The sequence below is a fragment of the Carex rostrata genome, chromosome 17, assembly GCF_964058835.1.
Source record: "Carex rostrata chromosome 17, lpCarRost1.2, whole genome shotgun sequence".
In the NCBI taxonomy this organism is placed as follows: domain Eukaryota; kingdom Viridiplantae; phylum Streptophyta; class Magnoliopsida; order Poales; family Cyperaceae; genus Carex; species Carex rostrata.
The window spans coordinates 9,313,944-9,338,237 of record NC_135934.1 but is presented as its reverse complement, the minus strand read 5'-3'; the positions used below and the strand labels follow the sequence as shown (position 1 = coordinate 9,338,237).

General features: G+C 33.5%; 2 protein-coding genes across 4 annotated transcripts; one reads left to right on the top strand and one right to left on the bottom strand.

The window, feature by feature from the left end:
- The first annotated feature begins 13,166 nt into the window (after positions 1-13,166).
- Positions 13,167-14,779, top strand: LOC144568143 (putative galacturonosyltransferase-like 9). Its single transcript, XM_078318385.1, has one exon. It carries the CDS (start codon positions 13,342-13,344, stop codon positions 14,368-14,370), a length of 1,029 nt encoding a protein of 342 aa, XP_078174511.1. The 5' UTR covers positions 13,167-13,341; the 3' UTR covers positions 14,371-14,779.
- Positions 14,780-19,986: 5,207 nt separating this feature from the next.
- On the bottom strand, positions 19,987-23,700 carry LOC144567983 (seed maturation-like protein). Of its 3 annotated transcripts, none has more exons than XM_078318192.1 (6): positions 23,181-23,700; positions 22,500-22,761; positions 22,033-22,131; positions 21,740-21,906; positions 21,424-21,539; positions 19,987-20,449 (listed from the first exon to the last, which is right to left on the bottom strand). In XM_078318192.1, the coding sequence occupies exons 1-5, from the start codon at positions 23,606-23,608 to the stop codon at positions 21,473-21,475; spliced, it is 1,023 nt and encodes a 340-aa protein (XP_078174318.1). In that variant the 5' UTR covers positions 23,609-23,700; the 3' UTR covers positions 19,987-20,449; positions 21,424-21,472. The 3 variants fall into 3 exon arrangements, with proteins under 3 accessions (XP_078174318.1, XP_078174320.1, XP_078174317.1); XM_078318194.1 differs by having other exon boundaries at positions 19,987-20,351; XM_078318191.1 differs by lacking the exon at positions 19,987-20,449 and having other exon boundaries at positions 21,337-21,539; positions 23,181-23,699.
- Between the last annotated feature and the right edge of the window lie 594 nt (positions 23,701-24,294).

The following is a 24,294-nucleotide window of genomic DNA, read 5'->3' as shown; positions in this document are numbered from 1 at the left end:
CGATTCGGATGCTAACTTGCCATTGATGATTGGTCATCATATCAATTGCATCTCACATGTCCTCTTTATACATTTACAACGTCAGCCGAGAAATGACTACAAGTTCCGTACACAACTATGCAACAAGAAATCAAGAATTATATTGAGTAAATATTATCCTATTTTGTTTGGAGTTATTGTGTGTGGGATGCAAAATGAATTGTTGTGAATAATTATGCACATGAGATGGTAATTATGTTTATAAGCTGCAAGTCCTTTCACATCAGGCTTTTTTTTTTGAGAGAACTTTCACATCAGGCTTAATTGATAGCTTTCATAAACTTTGAAGAAAAATTTGACACGACTTTTGCTCGTCGGCTGATCGGCTCGTTGCTCTATGCGGATGAACACTCTCGGAGAGATCAGTGATGATTTGTTGTTTTCAAGATAGAGAATGCATAGAGGCTATAAACAAGCTATATATATTTTGTAATTAAAAAAAGAAGAAGTCATCAGTGCTTGTAACAATAGTATACTTAGAACGAGAAGTTGATTGAATTGAAATTGATCCGCGTGGTTTGATCAGTTAGTTGGGAGGTCAATTTCATTAGGTTTTCTTCGAGATGGCGATTGCTAATTAAATTGGTTTAGGTGATAAATTAAAACACACACTGCAACTGCAACTGCAACTGCAATGCCACAGATTAATTAATAAATAAATTAATGAGAGTTCTGTCTTTGTCAGAGTGCTAACCTAACACAAACCCACTTTAATTAATGACAACCACAGCCTTCCTCTTTTATTGATCTTCTCCCACAGCATGTATCACCAGTAGCTACTCAATAATTACCAATCATGTCATGTTTCAGCATTAAAAACACACGCTGTGATATTCTAGCAAAAACTGGAACTAACAAAGATCGAAATTGTTAATAAAAACACAAGCGGTGTTTATAGCATGGATGAGAGGTTACAGCTTTATACTATTACAATTTTGTACTTTTGCTTTGATCGTGCACCTGCGTGGCTGCGTTGTAGCTTCTTGATTTTGTCCTTTTACTTGACTTACGACCTTTATCATATTATCTTTTATAGAGTGGGAAAAATGGTACGGCGGAGCTGATTCCGTCACGGTTACGGCATATGTGACTGTTCTGTGCTTTGATCAACTTTTAAATTTTTTGACATGGTACGGCACGGCACGTCACGTAATCACACAAGTCACATGTAATTAGGATCGTTAGGTCTTAATCAAATGATAAATCTTGAATAAACTAACTTAAATTGAATAAACTAATTTAAATTATGAAAAAAAAATAGTTAAACGTGAAAAACATAACCAGTTACATTTGGACACGGCATGACTCGCGTGCCGTGACCACCCCTCAACATTTTGGTCACGGTACGGCACGGCACGTGTCACTGTTCACTTGATCACAGCATGACACGAAACCAAAATCATGACATATTAGTCACGGCACGGCACGTTTTTTCCAATCTAATCTTTTACCATTTTTATCTCTCTAATTTTCACTTTACTCGTGTTACTGGCTCCTAATTTAGTAATAATCTTCTGAGAGAGGGTTAAAGTGCCTCTTTTTTTTTTTTATCTCCATTTGTCTTTATTTTTTCACTTTCTAATAACTAAAATTATAAAATTTATATGTTAAAATAAAACTGTTAGATTTTACAGGAATCAATAAGTTGAAAAATCAACTTCCACAATTTATCTACATTAGTGTATTTTTAAATGCTCTTGATACTAAATCAAAACAAAATTAAAATTTCATGGTCTTTTATGTGTGCATAGAGAAAATGATATATCAGTTTTGTTTTGACATTGAAGTTACGTTTAAGTTGTTAGTTATTGTAGTTCTAAAAATGAAGATGTGATAGAAGACATTTGAACACTCTTCAATGATTAATGGTTAGTTTAGTTCACATGTGTGTTATCCAAATACTCGTATACAATTATCTGATACTCGTATACAATTATTTTAATATATTTGACTAGCTGATATATGCCTTGATACGTCAGGTTTGATTTTCCATTTTTTTTGGAACCCAGGTTCTATGAGTTTGAGCACCAAAACTCTTAACCACTGTATTGGACTACCTTATGTGATATATGCTAGTAACTATGATATTCAATTTATACTTGAGCTAAACCTTTAGTTTTTTTTGTGCAAATTTGGTTTAAGTTATTATTATGATTAATCTAACTATCACAATAAAAATAAAAATAACATATACAATAGATGTATCGTATCTTTTTTTTTTTTAATTATCACATCGTATCCGATATGGTACCTGTACTACGTCATGTAACGCTTTGAATATGGGTGATGATACTAACACAAACGATATTTTTATTAACACAATAAATTCAAATATTTTACTTGTTTGGACAAATTTGTCCTTGCTTAACTCTATATACCGTATCTTTAAAAAGATGTACTTTTTTTTTATATTAATAGTCATTATTTATTTATTTTATTTTCAAAACTAAAAGTCCTAATTAATGAAATCTTATCTTCTTATTGGAAATGTTTTATTTTTTTTTTCAAATTTGAAAAATATAGCTACATAAATTTACAAAGCAGTCATTTCTGGCAGAAAGAATCTTATTTATAATCAATTTTGATGCATTTATGTAGCTACATAAATATAGCTACATAAATTTAATCAATTTTGTTGGATTTACAACATCATCATATGTCATTTTTTACTGTTACTTATTATTAAGTGGTTCGTACAAATTTTATATTGTTAAATTTTGAAAAACAAAGAGAATATAAACTATATTCAAAATATATTATCATAGTTCAACAAAAGAACACTATAAACTCTATTAATTGAAAATAAACATGAACTGAAACAAAATATTATACGCAAAAAGACTAATTTGTTTGATAGAATGAATTTTCTCTCTATAAAGAAGGGTATGGGTTTCTAATTTGTTATTTCTATTCTTTGAAAAGAAAATGTATTAGGTGAAAAATCCAATTATGAAAATAATATTAATAACAAATAGTTATTAATATGAAGAAATAAACATGTATTTTATTGGTTGATGAGTTCGTATACAATTTGGCCATTCTTTAATTATTTTCTTCAGCTACTTCATTCATAATTGTTTATCTTTATTTTTCTCACTGATTTAGTTCATTAAAAATAACATGTATCTTATGTGATTTCTTATTTGAACTAAAAGTAATCTTAATCATTCGTATATGATATTAATTAATAATTTGTCCTGATATTTAGAAATAAGATTAAAATAATTTATTAAATTACATAATAACAAAATATATGACCATATTTAAAGAAAAAAGGATAGTCTTCGAAAAATAATCTAAACATAAATGCTACAAGGTAATATAAATTACATTCAATCGATATAAAATATGTTACGCGAGAAATAATTAATCTTTTATCTTAACATAAATTAATAAATAAAAGGGTCTACTCCTCAACTCTGGCCAACATTATTTTGAAACCACAAAAAAAATTCAGTTGGTGTTATTTTTAATTTGTCTATGTTTTAATAACTTAGTAAGAATAAACTAGTTATGTTAAATTTGTTAAAAAAAAGTGGTAATATAGTAAACTTTATTTTTATATTTCTTATACTAAATATCTTCAAACAAAATAGGATCAAAATACATATTTAATTAAAGATAAAATGATTGATGTACATAAAAAAAATACATCTTTTGTTGCTTTTTTTTTAAAGAAGTAGAGTAGCCCACCGATTTCTATTAATACATAAATCATATAATGTGTGTCAACTGGTACCAACATTTTTTTTTCTTTCAAGTTAGATGAAAATTTAACAATGAAAAAAAAAATATTTTTTTTGAAATATATATATATATATATATATATATAGAGAGAGAGAGAGAGAGAGAGAGAGAGGAGGGATCAAGTTACAACAAGTTACCACAACTATTTTCTACATTTTCAAAGTCCAAATCATCGATCCAAACCGTTAGATGTGATCTCTACAATAAAATGTGCTTGGAGACCAAATTTTATATTTTTTGGAATTTTTTTACTATTTATTAAGATGGGTACAATATTCAATGATCTGAATTTGACTAGTTTTTATACCCATATTAATAAATAGTAAAAAATTCCAAAAAATGTAAAATTTGGTCTCCAAGCACATTTTATTGTAAAGAACATCTAACGGTTTGGATCGACTATTTGGACTTTGAAAATGTAGAAAATAGTTATGGTAACTTGTTGTAACTCAAAAATTGTTGTAACTTGATTCCTGCTCATATATATATAGAGAGATGGGCTATGGTGCATTGCAATGCATAGGCATTCTCGTGCATTGGACCATAAATCACCGATTCAAAGTCCAAATGACCGATCCAAACCATTCATCTTGTTCTCCATATTAATATGTACTCGGAGATCAAATTTTACATTTTTTGGAATTTTTTTACTATTTATTAAGCCACTTTGAAAATCGCCAATCCGGTGGTCCAGAATTTTTACTGTTTTTACTGTTCAACCGGATTTTCAGATTTTCAAAGTGACTTAATAAATAGTAAAAAAATTCAAAAAAAATGTAAAATTTGGTCTCCAAGTACATATTAATATGGAGAACAAGATGAACGGTTTGGATCGGTCAGTTGGACTTTGAATCGGTGATTTATGGTCCAATGCACAAGAATGTCTATACATTGCAATGAACCATAGCCCATCTCTCTCTATATATATATATATATATATTTCATTGTTAAATTTTCATCTAGAAGAATATATAGTAACTAATAAATAATGTTTGTACTAGAAGATCGTATAATCTCCGGGTAACAAAAATGATAGTTGAAAGCTATATGTATAGTAAGGGGTAAAATTGTCTATAAAATTATAAAATTTGAAATTGTTCTATCAAAATAAAATATTATTGTGTCAATATCACCACCCTTTGAATGTAATAGTTTGATTCAATAATTGTTTGTTTGATAATGGTTCTTCTAGCTAATAGTATGGTTATTATTTAACGAGGAGGGTTCAAATGCCTCCATGTTTTTGTGCCTCCATCTCTCTCCATCATTTTCAAAGTTCAAACAGTCGATTCGAACCGCTCAACCTAACCTCCATACTAAAATATGTGTGGAGACCAAATTTTATATTTTTAGAAAAAATTTTACTATTTTTTTAGATAGGTACAAAATCAGTAAATCTGAACCATCTAAAAACAGTATTTTTGTACCTATCTAAAAAAATAGTAAAAAATTTTCTAAAAATATAAAATTTGGTCTCCAAACATATTTTAGTATGGATGTTAAGTTGAGCGGTTCAGATCGACTGTTTGAACTTTGAAAATGATGAAGAAAGATGGAGGCACAAAAACATGGAGGCATTTGAACCCTCCTCTTATTTAATTCTCCTATTTTGTTTGGAGTTGCCACTTGGATGCACACCTGTTATTGAATATGTATTAATTATTGCCTCAATTAATTCGTGCGCTCTCTAATCATCCACACCGACAACTAAATTTTCAAACAAATATCATATCATCAGATCAAAGATGATGATGATGATGAGACCAAAGTCGCAACATATGGAATATGGAACCTACAGAATTGATATATTTCGCTACAATGAAATCATTCATATATTTTGTTTTTTCCCAGAATTCTAATTGAGTGGTTTAATTTGTTTCTTTGAGAGTGATTATTCTAATTAAGTAGTTAGTACTCGAAAGCTGCCACTTGGATGCACACCTGACACCTCTCGTTGATTTTGTATAATTACCTCAATTAACCCGTGCGCTCTCTTATCAATTATCATCCCCACCGACAACTACTTATCGAACAAACATCATATCATCTCATCTCATCAAAGAAAACAAATTATCATACCAAATAAAAATACAAATACAACGGTTAAGTTATGGTTTGGTCGCCGTTTGAAATGTTTCTTCGAGTGCTTCCACGTTTAATTCCGTGTTCACCTTTTCCTTTACACTTCACACGTGATATTCGCTGCTGCTTCGTTATATTTCATCAACGAATTTTTCGTCGGTGATTAGTTGCGAAGAACAAACGAAGTTACTTTTTTATTACTCTGAGGGTTCGTTGAAAGCACACGTGGCAACATGTTGACTGACATGGCCATGGCCTTTCTGGAATCAGAATTGAGATGATGAAAGCAACCATTTCGTTTCAACTCTGCTCTTTGAATTTTGTTTCCTTGCGACTTAGTGTTTGCGTGTTATTTTTAACATGTTTTTTGCGACAGACAAAAGGTGTTCTCGAACAATTATATTCATTTTCATCAAAGCATATTTTTATAATTTTAGCAAGAAATAATGCAATAGCAGCTATTTTTTTTAGGAAAATGCATGGCCAAGTATTTTTTTTTTCTAGAGTTAAAATGAGATGCTGAAATATTAAATGTGGTGTTCTATATTCTTCGTTTGTTTGATATTTTAAAATATTATTCGTCAATGGAATATACGAGGAACTTTGTACGCCACAAATTATGCTCTCACTTGTTAAAAAGAAAAAAAAGAAGAAGATGAAAATGAGGTTGCTTCTTGGCTTAAAATTCTCAGAAAAACATAGGCATCCGCTGAAATTATGGTGCCGTTTGATTTTTTTTATTTTTTTTTATTTTTCTTATAAAGAATAAAGTACATTATTGCAGTTGAAATTATGGATTTACCATTTTTTCACGGAATTGGTGCAATTTATTTTTGTCAATATAAATTATGCATATTTTTCAGAGGGTAGACTATGACACTATGTACAAAAGAATTATATCCCTGTGGAAATATTAATTAGTGAATTATATTATTTCTTTGGACGCCAATTAGAGATTGATTACCTTATTTAGTATCAGCTACTATACATGTTTGCCACGAAAAAAATATTTATATCTAATTATCTATAAATCCTAATAGAAAATGTCTTGTATTTCATTAACAATATTGTTATTTTTTTTTATAAAATTATAAGCGAGAATGTCCAACAATAATTGGAGATCAGAAAATTTCAAAGGCTAAAAGAAAAGAGAAAAGGTTCTTGTCCACTGGCTTTTGTCCACCATCTGTCCACAGCACCTTATCCAACTCCCGTTCAACTGTCGGTCTCCACCTCCACTTCGTCTTGCTATTTAAACACCCGATCTCTCTTTCCGATCTCTCTTTTCTCTCTTCTTTCCGATCTCTCTTTCTCTCCGATCTCTCTTTTCTCTCTTCTTTCCGATCTCTCTTTTCTCTCTCTTTCTCTCCGATCTCTCTTTCTGATCTCTCTTTCTCTCTTTCTCTCTTTCTCTCTTCTTTCTCTCTTCTTTATGATCTCTCTTCTTTCTCTCTTCGTTCGCGAATCGCCTATTCAAATCCAAATGAAATTCTCGATCGCGAATCTCATTTTTGTTTCGTTCGCGTGTCTCAGTCGCAGGAACCGAGGAGATATTCACTAATAGTGAGCTGGTTCGATTTGCTTCAATCAAGTATCTCCGATCAGGGTCACAAGGGCTTCGATTAACCTGGTTCGATTTGCTTCAATCGTGGAGCGCGATCGAATAGAAGTTGTTTTTGTTGAAGAGCACGGTAAAATTCAAATCTAGTAAGTTTTCTGTTGAATTTATTGTTTTCGTTGTATGCAGTAACAGATCTAGCATTTCAAATGAAATCTGGATGAAAGAGATGATAGAGAGGCGATATGGAGTATTGATCTGTTAATTTTACTGTATTGCCCCGTTAATTTTACAGTATTCATCTTGTCATTTTACAGTATTCATCTTGTGAAAATCTGGAGAAAATAGATGATAGAGAGGTGATGGAGTATTAATCTGTTAATTTTACAGTATTGCCTTGTTAATTTTACAGTATTCGTCTTGTATTTTACAGTATTCATCTTGTGGAAATCTGGAAGAAAGAGATTATTTGTTAATTTTACAGTATTTATCTTGTAATTTTACAGTATTCATCTTGTAATTTTACAGTATTGGTTCGATTTGTCTCTGTCCTTCATTTGTCTCCGTCCTTCAATCAAGCCCTTCGCTCTTCATTTGTCTGTCCTTCATTTGCTTCAATCAAGTACTGGTTCGATTTCGGCTCGCTACTCCGAACAGTGAATGCATTGTTTCAAGCTTTGGTAAGAAATATTGTATATTTCTGATTCATTTTTTCTTTGCAATGTCGATTTTAATTGAGATTACTGACTCGATCTCATTTTTTATACATGATCGCAATGGAACCTTCAATCGTGGAGCGCGATCAAATAGAAGTTGTTTTTGTTGAAGAGCACGGTAAAATTCAAATCTAGTAAGTTTTCTGTTGAATTTGTTGTTTTCGTTGTATGCAGTAACAGATCTAGCATTTCAAATGAAATCTAGATGAAAGAGATGATAGAGAGGCGATATGGAGTATTGATCTGTTAATTTTACTGTATTGCCCTGTTAATTTTACAGTATTCATCTTGTTATTTTACAGTATTCATCTTGTGAAAATCTGGAGGAAATAGATGATAGAGAGGTGATGGAGTATTAATCTGTTAATTTTACAGTATTGCCTTGTTAATTTTACAGTATTCATCTTGTGGAAATCTGGAAGAAAGAGATGATTTGTTAATTTTACAGTATTTATCTTGTAATTTTACAGTATTCATCTTGTAATTTTACAGTATTCATCTTATGAAAATCTGGAGGAAAGAGATGATAGAGAGGCTTCTTACTCATCTGAACAATGAACACATGAGGTTTTTAATGTAAAAGTTATTTGTCCATAGTTTTTTTGTTGTTGTTATGCTATTCTGAATGTTGCAGTGAATATTTTTATCTTGTGTTGAACAGATGTTGTTTGTGGTGAACGGATGTTATTTTGTGGTGAATAGATTTTGTGTGTGATGATGGATGTATATATAGATTTAGCAATTTTATAGTATACATGGTATTATTTTATGGTTTATATTTTGCAATTTTACAGTATACATGATTGTTTGCAGATTGTAGTTTAAACTGAAATGTAGCATTTTTTACATTTTATCTTACAGTATAGATGGTAATATTTTATGGTTTAGTTTTAGAAATTTTACAATATATAAGATTCAATTGAAAATTTACAGTATTATGTGAAAATTTTACAGTATAGACGATTCAATTGTACATTTACAATATACAAGATTCATTTGTAAATTTTACTATGTAGAAGATTCAATTTTACAGTATACAAGATTCAATTTTACAGTATACAAGATTCAATTTTACAGTATACAAGATTAAATTGAAAATTTTACTGTATACAAGATTCAATTTTACAGTATACAAGATTCAACTCAGTACCAATAACCGCTAATAACTAACTCTAACTGCCAATAACTTCCTATAACTGCAATTTCCGAAAGTACAGTTTGAAAGTACATTTATTTTGTCATGTTGTGCAAGTTGCAATTTTTTTCTAACTATTATATGATCACTTAAAATAGTTGCTGAATGTTTTGTAGTTAACTGATATATTTTATGTGATATATTGTATAATTATACAGCATGTAGAAGTAATTTTACAGTATTCGCGTAAGTCAAAGCTGTGGACAAATGGTGGACAAAAAGCTGTGGACAATTAGACGCTTCCAAAAGAAAAATAATTTACCTTATAGAATTGAAAGTTGTTAAATATTATTATAATTCGAATCTCAAGTGTAAATTCGTTATTTTACTAATTCAACTAAATTTCCAAATAATTAGTACCTAAATCTATGTACGTGCAGTGTTGTAAGGCTAAATATTCATATATATATTATTTTAAAATTTGCTGCCTAAAAAACAGAGATCTTTTCACAAATAATATCTGCATTAATATTTAAAGTTTATTTGGTGTTTTAAAATATGAGTTTACCAACCTTTTTTTAATTTCATTTTCTGTGTCTATTTCCTTGTCACAATATTTCTCTATTCCATTTGCTTTGATCTTTTTCTTTTTTCATTCCAGTTGTCAAGGTAATTTTTTTTTATTTTTTATTATTGTTACGTTCATCAAAAGCCATGCAAACATCAGAAAAATATCAAGGGTTATTTTTCTAAAGTCTATATCATACACACAACAATTAAATCATAAATATCCACAAATTACAACAATACTTAATCCGATAAAAATACTAAATAAATAATACAATTGTGTTATTGTATTCTAACAGAATCTAAATTTATTTATCACTATACTTGAAAGTTGAAACAAACTAACGGCGCAGATGAAAGCAGTAATTCCACGTGTAACAACACCGTTGATATGGTCATTCGAGATTTATATAAACAATTAAATAAAAAAAAATTCGAGATTTATATAAACAATTAAATTAATTAATTAATAAATACATTGGGCCCGTACCAGCTTGCGGTACAGCTGTGCCTTGGCAGGACCACATCACACATTGGTTCTCGTTCTCCCTTTTCTATGATATGATGATATGATGAGACATTGAGAGTGAGACTGATTTATTATACATATTTCTCTGGTTACATTATATTATATCTCATATTTTTTTATTTATAGAAATTAACATAAAGGACTACAGGGTATTAGAACGAGGGGCAGAGTTTTTAGAAGCATAGAAAGATCCGATTTTTTTTTTTTCAAAAATACGAGCAAAAATTATTGGATCCAATTTGCTGGTGACAACAATACAACATACCACACTGCAAATTAGATCTTATTAGAGTCGGAAAAAAAATTGTATCCAAATTTTAAAGTAAAAAAAAAAAAATCTGAGATTTAATAGATTCAACACTGATACACAAAATTATAATAAACTCGTCTTTGTAAAAGTGAGAGAAAAAGTGGGAAATAAAAAATGTTTGAAACTGATTAAAATTTTCGGATCCGAAAATTAAAACTGTATTTTAAATACTTTGTAGTCAATTTATAATGAGTTGCATGATGTCTGACAAAAAGATTGAATGCGAGCATTTTTTTTCAGCTCTGAACATTGAATCCAAGTTTTCTTTTCCAAATTAGAATTTCTATAAATAAAAAATTCTGATATATCTTGACTAAATAATTAATTAAAATATTGGATTCCCCCGACCAACTGAACGCTTTTCAGTTTTTAAATCATTTTCTAAACTCCGCAGAGCAATTTCCAAAGCAACTGACCACACAAACAGATGGGCAGAACCAAGGTAAATATTCGACCAATAAGGCAACGCCACGTTGCTTGTCGTGACTTTAACGGCCCTTTATTGACAGTGTCGGTAGACTCGGTCTTTGTTACATTTACACCGAGGGAGATTTCAAGACTCGTTCTTCCTGTATTGGGAAATAACATCTCTCATTCTCTGACCTGACCAGTTAAAAACTTAAAAACAATTAATTTAACATTAAATTCTTTCTACAATTCTCAGTATCAGAATATAAACAAGTTGTTTCGAAATTTCATTTGAAATATTTTTTTTAATAAAAAAAAATTAGATTGAGTAAAATTAAATTTAACATTTAATTCTTTCTTCCATCCTCAGCATCAGAATATAAGCAAGTTGTTTTAAATTGCATTTGAAATAGTTCTCTTTTAAAGCATTTTTCTTAGTCACAATATAAATTGCATTAAGTTTGAATTTAACTTTTTCTTAGTCAAATTACCATACATCAACACGGTTGACTACTGACACTAGAATTTTTTTCTTTACTTGTTTGTTTCACAACAAGGAAAAATTATGTTTATAATTCAAATATGCCTCATCTTAAATATTATTATAATATGTTTTGAATTATGGAAAATCGCATGACTTTTTTTATTTTTTTTCTAAATGTATACCGTAGAAATATGTAGACTCGGTCTTTTGTTTTAGCAAACGAGATTTGAAGATTGGATCAACTGAATTGCTTAGTATAGAATATGAACTAGTTGTTGTAAAATTTACTGTACAATGTTTACTTTGTTGGTTTGGTTATAATGTTTTTTTCTATAATTAATTATTATGCTTGTCTTTCTCTACCTAAATTTATCTTAAAGTTTCTAATTATTTTCTGTTTTTTAGTATCCAATACGCGGTTTAACTTAGTTATTTTTGTTAGATTATGCAGTTTAACTAGGAACAAATTTCGGTTAAATATTTTGACAAAGCAGCTTTTGATTCATACAGCGCTGTTTTGACTTCATTATTATTTTCTGTATAAATTAAAAAGTGCTCTGTCAAAATCTTAACCCCAAATTTCACTAAGGGCCTGTTCGGCCAGATCACTATTCACGTGGGAAAAAAAAAATTCAGTTCAACTGAATTTTTTTTTTCCCACGGGAACAGTGTTTTTCAGTTAAAATCCCGTGCCCGCGCCCATTCCCATTTGTCGGCCGAACAGGCCCTAAAACTAAAAATTGAAAATGGTTCACGTACCCAAATTCATTCAGTACTTGCGCATTAAATGAAAATAATACTTGCACATTAAACTAACATATTGTGTGTAGAGATCTCAATTATATGTTTGGGTGACATATAATAGCTACTATTTTTGACGAGTTATTCTCAACACAACACGTTTGGGTGAAAAAAAAAATGCTATTCTCAACAAAGGAATAGCTCGGGTTAACTGCTATTCCGCTATTCTTATGAAATGTTGGATTAGTAACTCTTCTGAACTCAGGAATAGCTGCTATTCTGAACTATTCCTTGATTCATCCAAACGCATAATAAAAGAACTAAATAACAGTTTTGGCTATCTACCCGAATAAGTGTTTTCATGTTTCCAGATTTTTAGTAGCAATAGTACCGTATATTTTTCTTAAGCCGAGTACTTTTTTTTTATTGCACGTAGCAAATTAATAATGTTGAAGCAATTCTTGGGTTTATGTAAAAAAATAAAAATAACCATACATGCATACTTTTACAAAACTATGTATTTTCTATGAAGAATATAAAATTGTAATAGAAATTAGTGTTTTTTTTATATACGATTTACTGATAATGAACTTTTTATCAATTAGAAGCAGAAAAATGTTTATGAATGAAAAAAAAAATGACCCCCCATAAATAGTATAATTTATGACTATTAATTGTAGTTTCAAAGTATTGAAAATGATATGAGTTAGCGGGAGCCAGGCGGGCCCAGCCGTAAAACAAAAGAAAGATTTAATATTATTATTTATTTAATTATTTTACACCGCGTTACTCTGTCTGTCCTTGCTAGTTCTTTCCTTGGTTGCTTATATTTATTTCTCTCTCTCATTTATTGACACCTAAACTAAACCAAAACTAAACCCTTCTCTCTCCTCTCTCCCTCTCTCGCCGACCGTGTCTCTTCTCCTCTTCCCATTTCTGTATTTCACATCTCTCACAGTAGAAGCAAAACCAAAACCAAAAATCTGGAACATTAAGCAGTAAGTAGGTAGAGAGGAGGAGGCGCCATGGAGATGCTCCCTCTTTTTCTTCTATCATTCCTCCTCCTATTCTCCTCCTCCGCAGCAGCATTCGCCGAGGCCCCGCTCTTCCGCAACGGCGAGTCCTGTCCCCGTGCCCGTCATGGCCTCTGCGATCCCACACGTGTCCACATCGCCATGACCCTCGACACTCACTACCTGCGCGGTTCCATGGCCGCTGTCTTCTCTCTACTCAAGCATGCCTCCTGCCCCCAGTCCCTCTTCTTCCACTTCATCGCTCCCGCCTCCTCCGCCCCTCTCCTCCGCCGCCTTGTCGCCGCCTCCTTCCCTTCCCTCCGCTTCCAAATCTACATCTTTCGCCAGGAACTCGTTGCTGATCTCATCTCCTCCTCTGTCCGCGCCGCCCTCGAGTCTCCTCTCAACTACGCACGCAACCACCTTGCCGATCTTCTCCCTCCCTGCGTCCCCCGCGTCATCTACCTCGACTCCGACGTACTCGCCGTCGATGATGTCCGTCGCCTCTGGGAGACCCGCTTGCCCGCTCGGGCTGTCATTGCGGCGCCGGAGTACTGCCATGCCAACTTCACCCGTTACTTCACTTCCTCATTTTGGTCTGATCCGTCCCTTGGTCACCGTGTTTTCGAAGGGAGGCGCCGGCAACCTTGCTATTTCAACACCGGCGTTATGGTCATTGACCTAAGGAGGTGGCGAGCAGGTGATTACAGGAAAAGAATCGAGACTTGGATGGCTCTGCAAAAGGAGAAGAGGATTTATGAGTTGGGATCACTGCCTCCCTTCCTGTTGGTTTTCGCCGGCGAGGTTGAAGGGGTGGATCACAGGTGGAACCAGCATGGCTTGGGCGGTGACAATGTAGAGGGGAGTTGCCGCCCATTGCATCCGGGACCTGTCAGCCTTATGCATTGGAGCGGCAAGGGGAAGCCATGGGACCGGCTGGATGCTGGCCGGCCGTGTCCGATTGATCGGCTTTGGGCCCCGTACGATCTGTATGTCGGTTCTGGGTCAGAATCTTCTCCTTCTTCGTTGTATTCTTGGTAGACAGAGCAGAGCATGGAGAAGTAGGGATATAGATGTAATTCCAATTCAATTCTTTTTCTTGGCTGGCGATCAGTCCCGATCGCCGGTGCCGGCTGTGTATAGATATAGAGAGGAGGGGTGGAGGAGATCGATTCTTTCGATTTTGATTCATTTTGCACAGGGGATAAAAATTATTTCATTGTTCGTGTACAATGTCGATAAATGATAGAACAACAGAAAATTTATTATTTGATTAGTTTTGTGGGGGGGTTAAATTTTCATTCTTTATTGTTTTGTTTTGTTTTTTAGAATCTTGATTCTTTGAGAATTTTTTTCTAGATGGGGGGGATTGTTTGTTCTGTATATGGCCCGTTTATATGCAGATATTGGGAATTAAAACTGATATAATTTATTATTCTTTTCAATTCAATTCAGCTGTTCTTTTTTTTCTTTGAACTGTTAATATTTTTTGTGCTTGCTTTGAACTGAGAAGTGATGTTTGCTTGGAGATTAAGGCAGGAATCAGGTAGGGCATGAAATGAGTGTAATATTCGTTCCTTCTAGCATCTCCAGCTAAACGTGACAGTAACCTTTGAGGAATAAAACCAAAAGTTCAATTTCAATCTAAATCAAATTCCCTTTGCTTCAGTCTTCACCACCCTTCCCTAAGTTTAAGTTCCCTTCATTAAATGAATGATATTCCAATAATTGACATTAGTCTGAGTTTGCTTTGCTTATTGTGGAAATTAAAAAATGAACTGAATTGAATTGAATTTTGTGTGGGGCCCTGGCAGCGGTGTGAGCTGGCTGGTGGGAGTGGGAAGCAAAGCAGTGGCAGGTGCCAGGCTGTGGTTTTGTGCATTTGTTTTTGTTTTTCTGATATAGGTGGAAGCATGTCTGTCCCTCTTATTATTATTGATTGCATCTTTATTTGCGTTAGATTCTGTTTCAAATTCCAAATCAATTCAACCATTGTTTAATTCAATTATTATTATTATTATTATCTGCCACCACGCATTCTCCTCTCCTCTCCTCTCCTTTTCTTTTCCTTTCCTCTCCTTTCACTTTCCTTTCTTTTAATTATATAGTATTTTATACAGATAAATCATCCTAATCTGTCATTCTCAGGTTCCTAGTCGGCACCCATGAACTCCTTTTATTTTTATTTCTATTTATTTAGTTTATGATATTACGTAAGATTATAGTCAGAACAGCCTCAAAATATTGTAATAATTATCATTTGGCATTGGTATAATGACTAATATCGTTAGTTAGTTTGTTGAACGACTAGTAATATTTAATTGCACGATATGATATAATAATGTTTGGGTGGGTATGTGTTCGTACTTTTAGTTAAGTTGGTCTAATAATGAAGTTAGGTGAATGCTGTTATTGCTTGTGTAGTTGTGTTATTCCTTGGTGTTCCATAATATCTGTGCATATAATTTAATATAATATAATATTATATATATAATGATGAACACGAAATTTCCCTGTTCATTTCTTTGTAACAATGCATGTATGATTGATTGCATCAGCCATCAGGCCATGAGTCCCCACTTCTAAATTAGAATTCAGAAAATGAAGAAGAATGAATAAAAAGAAAGAGAAAGAAAGAGAAAATAATCAATAATGTCCCTGGACCTGTGGACCATGACATGTGTTGATTTTATAAAATCCAAGTAATTACAACCATTCAGAGTGACTTTTTTTAGATAAAAGCATCTGCTTTCTGAAATCTGAACAATATCATACCTGCACTGCACTGCCCCTGCACCCAATCAGAGGAGAGAGATTTAATGCAAATGTAAAAAAGAAAATGGTCAGGAAAGGAAACTGAAGGGTCATATTCATATATATTATATATATGTGATATGTAAATTGTAATGTATCTCTTCTTAATCAATAATAAATATCCTTGGTGCTCCACTTGGCATCAAATATCCACTATTTGGTCTTCATCCGTATTAAAAACTTCAAAATGAACAAGCTAACTAGTTCCATATAAGTTATAACCCCCTTTACATTTGTTAATTATCTCTTCAAAGTACCATATCGGAATACTCGGAGATAAATGAGCTGATATTCCCGAGCAAGCAAAAAAAAAAAAAAAAAAAAATAAAGTAATAAATAATTGGAATTCGTGGTAGTAGTTTCTAGAACTTTAAGGACACCTGCAGTTTGCAACAACTGGAGGAAACGATAGAAATCCATGGAATGATGAGATAGATGCTACCGTTAGCCGAATTCGCATCCTCTGAGATATCTCATATTTTGCGTGACCTTTTGGAAAATCTCAACCGTTGCAATACGTTCTGCGCAAATCTCAAAGCTCAAATAATACTGGTCCCCTACGTCACCCCCGAATATGGCACCGGACAGGTCGGTCACGCAAAATATGAGATATCTCAGAGGATACGCGCTCACCGTTAGCCAACAAATTACAATCTGGAGCCTGGAAATTGAAAGGAGAGAGATATATATATATAAATATAAGCATAGTGTGGATGGATGGAAAGCGAAGATAGAAACTAATAATTTTGTGCATTTGTATGCAAATGTAAGCATCCACTTGTCAACCTGTGTTAGTTAGTTAGTTAGTTAGCTAGCTGCTTATTGCATTTTGTTCAACGCGGTCTTGATTGGCAGCCAAGCAATTAGATTACTTTGAAAAATGAAATGATGAATGAATCGTTGCTTGGTGATTAATGCGGGTCTCAAGTGACAGCTGGAATACTTTGGGCTTGGCAGAGTAGACAAGACACTTGCTATTTACTCTTCCATTAATTGCTCGCGAACTCTTGCTACAAAGTACAAACACATTTTACAATCTGCAAAGACAGTCAGACAGACACTTGCTATTTTATATCTAGATCAATATTCTATACATCTTCAATCAATAATATAATTTTCAAGATTAATACTTGAACATTTGTCGCAAATGAAGCTCATTATGTACATAGAGGCATAGAGCTCAACAAAGATTTAAAAGTAAACATTTTCATTATTTGTGTGAAGGCGACACTTCACTTACCATGCAATTTTAATACAGAGGGACACATGCATAGTGTCATTGAATTGCTTGGTGAACCGACAAGGCACTCAACCTCAGGCCAGGCCAAATTATCTAATTAGCCAAGCCTCTTTCACTATAGGTATAATTAGGTAATAGTAGTAGGTTCATAACAAAAAGGAAGATGATTTTAATGACTAATAGCCATATACTCTACATCCGAATTCATCTAGCAAGAATTTCATTTTCAAAATTAATAATATGAAATACCATAATGAACCCAAAGCATATATAGTAAAAGTTACGTATACCAAACTAAACAACATAACTATCTAAGATGTGAGAGAATCAATCTTTGATTTAATGACTCATATAATTCAACTGTGTTCTCTTACGAATATTTAATGTGAGAAAGTTTGATTTGATTCTCATCTTTTCAAAATAAAGAAACAAAAAAACTTATGTAAGATTTGAGTCTTTGCTCAAGAGATAAGGTTTATTAACAATAAAAAAAAAAAATGAAAGAATAGTGCAACTGGCGGTCGTCACTAGTATGCAATTCATGGCGAAAGATACACAATCGAAATATTAGAATTAGTTGCAATGAAAGAGTTATCTAGGAGTACCATTTCCCACTAACCAAATTTACTCGCTATTTTATATAAATTAGCATTTCATATAAATCTCATCTTACAATCATCACAAGGACTAACATCTTGATATCTAATTACTCGGCAATTAATAATTGATCCCCTCATCTAGGGGTGGCAAAAAAAGTTCATAGTTCGTAGTTCGGGATTCGATTTGAGTTTGATTTGAGTTTAGTTTGATTCGAAATTAGTTCGTTTTGAAACAAATCAAATCCAGTTCGGTTCGAATCTTATTCAAATCAAACTCAAACTGGACATAATTTGTTCGAAATTAATTCGCGAACTATTTAGGTTCGAATATCAAATAATACAACTAATGAATGCAACCATTAATTTTAATAATGGAGGAACCAAACTTATATCGCAACTCAAAATTGTTAATATAATGATAACTTATAATAGAAAAATGTTTTAGCAGCGTAACAAATTAACAATGTAATAAGTTTCATTTGACTAGGTCTATGTTGTGATTTTAATCAATCCAGTAGCGTAAAATGTAAGGAAATATTGAACTAGTCCATAATCCATTAGTGTGAATTCGTGAAAGGTAAAAGGAAGCCGTGTGAATTTTGTCCCACGAGAAGAAAATTAATGTATAAACTACCGATATAACTAAGGCTGCTAAAATTTTTTTAGTTCGTAATTCGATTTGATTTCGATTTGAAAAATGTGTAGTTTGTAATTAATTCGATTCAAAACAAATCAAACTCAAACTAGAGTAAGGTCAATTCATTTTGATTCGTTGCCACCCCTACCCTCATCTTTTTTTTTTTTTTTAATAAAAGTGGGTAACCCCCACCTGTTTCATATAGAAATAGTAACATTGTTCAATACAAAATGCACTGGGTCAGAGACCTCATTGTGCTAGATAAGCAACATACAGACTAACCAAAAAACAATAAGCTATCACCTATAATGTTCAGCAAGGATCATATTACAAAACATAGCAAGGCTAGACTAGAATTAAGATCCACTTATTACTAAGAAGATTCAGAGTCTGAGGATGTAGAGGTACAATCCATATGGGATTCTTCAGAAGATGGAGATATATGATGTGGATTAGCTGGATGAGAGGGTGTATCAGTATCAAACTCCATTCTGGCTATTAGGTAGTTCGATAGATCCAGTTCTCCCGATCCAAGTTCTACGTCCCCTATACCTTGAAACCGGAAAAGTGTCAGCCTCTTGATTCAAGATTTCAACATCCATTGACAAGATTAAGATCAATTTAAAGTAAGACTCATCATTTATAGCTTTGCTTATAAGATCAATTTAAAGTAAGACTCATCATTTCTAGCTTTGCACCAATAAGCAGCCAAGGAGATTATATTGTTACCTATACTGGTAAGTAGGATAATGTTGAATATCAAAACAAACCCTATTGCCACCCCTACCCTCGTCAAATCTGAGAATACTGATCATCGATAATAAAAACAAATAGCTGCTAATTACACAAATGCCCGCTCAAAGCAACTGAGCAGTCAGCTCCAGTTTGTACCTGGGTAGTCTCAAAATACCCGTTTTGGTCCTCCACATTTATAATTTTGTACCAATTAGAGCTATTAGTTATGAAACAACTCCTAATCATTGCTTATGTGGGACAAACCACGACGTCATCCAAAGACATTAGCAACTTTTTTTTTTTTTTTTTGAAAAACTTGGTAGTGGACATCAGCAATTTCACCCATTCATAATTGGTATCAGCTGCCGTTTTCTTCCATTTTTTTTTATTGAAAAATGATGATAGCTTTACATTTATACAAATAAAACCGTTCTGGGACGTAATTACTTTTTTTTTGAAACTTTAGGGCAAAAAATCGGAACTACATGAATTGGTCTAATTCATAGCAACATGACAGAGGAGTTAGTGCAAGTTCCGTAGTGAGGCTATGATACTAAGCATAGCACAATCCATACTATGAATCAATATCTCTGTCTTCAAAGTCCAAACAGTTAATTACCGTGGACATGATCTCCATATGAAAATCCACATGTAAATCAAATTTTACATCTTTACAAAAAAAAATTACTATATTTTTAGATAGAAAATACAGAAATATACAAATAGTGAACAATATAGCTGTCTACTTAATTAACAAATAGACAAATACACATTCTTTTACTAGTTTTCTATTTGTGAACTTTTCACCTTTTGCATCAGTATAGATCTTAAAATACACAAATAGGGAACCATATAGTTGCCCTAGTTGATTCTCATGATATTCCAAATCATACAACTCAATACTAGCAACATCGATATGAAACGAAACCACACTAGAATATACATAACCAACATTTAAAAAAACTGCAAATGTGAGATCCCAAAGTAGGATGCATTACTGAAACAGCAGAATCAAAATTTTGAACGAGGAGAAAAAGAGCTGAGTATCTACCAACAGTTATCTTGGAATCCATCACAAGAGACATGCAAAAGTTGCTGGTAAAATTAAAACCTCTTCGACAATTAGATTATTCTATAAAGAGATTTTAACACCCAGAAAATCCAAATACAATTTCAACCAATTCTTCACTCTTCAAACCACAATAATAATAAAAATAGACTGTAAGAACTAAAATTAATTTTCTCATCGTTTCTGACTTGATTTATCAAAAAAACTATGGTACTAAAAACAATAAAAGAGTGATTAGGTATCAAATTCCAGTTGCAATAAGCATAACAAAGACATGCAAATCAAGCCGTGAATATTCAGCAAACCATTCTACCTTCTCTCGAAAGTGTATATACAGAAAAACTAAACCATCCATTGATAATTTCCAGGAATACGTCAACAACCCCCCCCCCCCCCCCCCCCCCCCCACACACACACACACCAAAATAAAAAAAATAAAAAAAGGGGCAAACTTTGTAGCAAATTAGAACAGGACACACAAGTTGGTATATTCTCAAACACGGCAGCCTGCACTATACTGGCTTTAGTTTCAGGGCAAGCAATGACTATATAAAACATAAGGCGCTCAAATACGAACAGCACGTCAAGTCATCAATATACTCATTTCTAACCCATAATGAAATAACAGATTGAAATAGTGCAATATATTATGTAAATATAAAGGTAATAGAAACCAAAAAAGGTTTGCTGAACGAAAATAAAAGAAATTACTTGCAATGGATTTATTGCAGTTCAAAACCATTTACATAAGTGCCGAGTTTCTAGAAGTTAGCAAAAACAAAATATGTGAACTTTTATTCCACTCAAACTTTTCTCAGCACACTTTCTTCTAAAAACCTGGTTACTTTCTCTAGTCTAATAATTTCTTCAAATTTCAAGGACATAATAATTCAGGGGAAATAAACACGGAATAGAGAAGAGAACAGTAAAGAATTTGAGAACGGATGTTTGATTGTAAGCGTTATACATAAAGAAAAATAAACTAAAGGAAATCACATACATGTATATATATTTTGCAGAGGACGCCATATCTCAGCTTTCAATGCTAACTAAATTACCCAACTGAGATGCAATCTATACTCCAATACTCTCAAGTAATGCCCCATCAGCATGCACCTAATACAAAACAGCAGAAAAAAAAGCACTGTACAGTCAGCTAAGATCTGGAAAAGAAAAACGTGCCAGTACATACTGTATAAACAGCAGCAGGAGGTTTATAGTTACCTTGATTCTTGACCATCACAACTGAATAAATGAAAAAAGAAAGGTTTGAAAAAGTAAAAAACACAATGATAAAGAGGAAATGGGGCTTTTACCAAAAAAGCAGTTTCGCTAGATGATCTCTGGAAGTGTCGGCCCCACTCTCATCAGATTCATCTGTGTTCTGTGCCTCGCAGAGGAAGAACTTGTGATATATGCTATGGACAAGCTGATGAACGATTCCTTCCACCTCAGAAGATGACGGTTTTGACAATTCATAGACCTGTTTTTTTATATAATTTCAATTCTCTCCTTAAGAACAAGCACTAAGTGGCAAATAATGGCCCTTGTACCGTCGTATCTAATGATAACAGTATGATAACAGGTGAAAGCTGTTAAAAGTACTAACCATTCGTGGATCTAATGATCTCAGATACTCCAAGAGGTCATTGCTGTCTTCCTCGTTATGTTCTAGATACAAATTCTCACACTTCTGAGCATCAAGTTCCTGGAAAAATTATGACATTCCTCAAAAAAAATGTAATTTTATGTACATAATGATTTCAATCTATATAAATCTAGGAAAGTAATCAACACAAAGAAAGTACAGTTTAAACTAAAATTATAAGTTGGTCCACTATTTTTCAATGTGTTATAGTTATCCAAACGTATGCAATACAGTGTGCTCCTTTTTTCATTTGCTTATTTTTTTTTACAGGCTTCAATTTATAAATCTGGGCATAAAGGGCCGGGATTAGTGGTAGTCGTGCTCATGCAAATTTAAAAATGCAAACATGCAAAACTACATATAAGTTAAACGAAGGTTAAATAAAAGCGAAAAAAAACCCCCATAAACTAGAGACTAAAAAGAGAAACCTTTTGAAGACTTTGTAATTCTGATTCCATCTTTCCAATATATCTCTCAGCGGCCGAAGATAACTCGCCAAGATTCTCATGAGCCCCTTGATCGACATAATTGTTCAAGTCTTTTGCTCTTGCCTCTTCTTCTCTCTCTTTATTTTGTCTCCCATTAACTCTTTCGAACTCATCAAAGGACTTGTGCTGTTCTCTATTAGAAGGAGACATGTCATAGATCCTCATCAGTGACATCCTATACTCCGCATTCCATAGAGTATACCTTCACAAATATTTTGTAAATTGATCATCAGTTTCCAAGGATACACTGCGAATACTATATTAGACCTGGTTACATATGTTGCGGGGGAGAATTCACAATAGATTCCTTGAGCAAGGTCTTGGCCTAATCATCTGTACTTAACTTTTTAATAAACAACTGAGAAATTAACCCAAATATACTCAATTGCAATCGTGCAATGAAACACCAAACATGAGAAACGAAGACAGCAATTCAACGATATTTAGCTTATTGGGCAATTAGCATCCCCTAATAAGATCACTAATCGGGAAGTTCTACTTGTTAGATAAATGAAAAACTATTCAAATAATCCTTAATTTCCTCACCAGAGAGTTAAGTCGACCCACTAAAAGAGCTAGTAAAAATCTAAAAAAAGAAGAAAACCACTGAGAAAAGATTACCCAGTTATAATAGACGAGAGAAGTAGCTGATGCAACGGTGCCTTGGATACCCGAACCGAGACATCAAATTGATCCGAAGGAAGCAAACCAAGCATGGCAGATATGGTTCGCTTCATAGAATCCTTCGCATGGCCAGAAACCTCCTTTCCCACAACTTGTACGTCCAGTGGTTCGATCCGAAGCAATAGATCGGCTAGTGTTGAGAACTGTCGCTGGGACCCACCGCCTTCAGATCGTCTTGTGTCGACGAACTCATCGGCGACACCACCTCCACCTCCTCCAGAGAGGACGCAGCGGACGGTCGGGTAGGCCGATGTACGGCGGAGATGGAGGGATGTCGGGATTGTTAAGTGGTGACGAAAGAGAAAGAGGGATTTGGGTGTGGAAGCGGAAGTGGTTAGTCGGAGATTTGCGGCGGAGGTGGCCATAGACCACCGGATGCCTGGCGGCGGAGAGGGGGGGGGGGGGGGGGGTATGAGGTAGGAGTTTGGTTGGAAATGTTGGAGTGTGGTATCAAGGATCAAGAGAGTCCGGATGAGGTGGGATAACCAGCCTCGCATTTCTCCAGTGATCATTTCTCTCAGTTTGTACTATGAATCATGAGATCATTTTCTGACGGTCCAGATCTATACAGTTGGGGATGGTGGTGATTGTACTGGAGAGATACTGACGAGGGATGATGTGGTGTGGGTTTACATCATCCACGCTGCCTCCAGACGGTCCACAGCGATGTCCACCGTGGACTGAGTCTTCTTGACTCGTATATATGCGCCATTTTTTTTGGTGGGCAAAAATCTGGGGGTGAAGGTTCCAAGGTTGTTTGGGATTTTGGGTTAGACAAAGCCACAATTCAGGTTTGGATTGTAGCATCCAGCATCCACCTACGGATTTAGGAGCCGATAACACATACAGGGGACGGAAAATACCGTTACTTTTTACCGCCAAAATTTTATAGTAGTAACTTGTCCAGTGTAGAGGTAACCGTAGAGATCCATTCCGAGGAGAGCAGCCAGCAATGAAGAAAAGAAGACGCGGCAGTGAATTTGTTGATAAATGGGCTTGATGGGCTTTATTGGATGAAAGAAAGGTTTTATTACGTTGATGGGCTGCCTTC

What these genes read in the sequence shown, in the direction of transcription:
- LOC144567983 (XM_078318192.1), bottom strand. Translation starts at nt 23,608, where the DNA reads ATGGCCACCTCCGCCGCAAATCTCCGACTAACCACTTCCGCTTCCACA. An exon ending in AATTACAAAGTCTTCAAAAG is followed by an intron (nt 22,132 to 22,499) that starts GTTTCTCTTTTT and finishes TAATTTTTCCAG; the next exon opens with GAACTTGATGCTCAGAAGTG. An exon ending in CTAGCGAAACTGCTTTTTTG is followed by an intron (nt 21,540 to 21,739) that starts GTAAAAGCCCCA and finishes GTTTTGTATTAG; the next exon opens with GTGCATGCTGATGGGGCATT.
- LOC144568143 (XM_078318385.1), top strand. Translation starts at nt 13,342, where the DNA reads ATGGAGATGCTCCCTCTTTTTCTTCTATCATTCCTCCTCCTATTCTCC.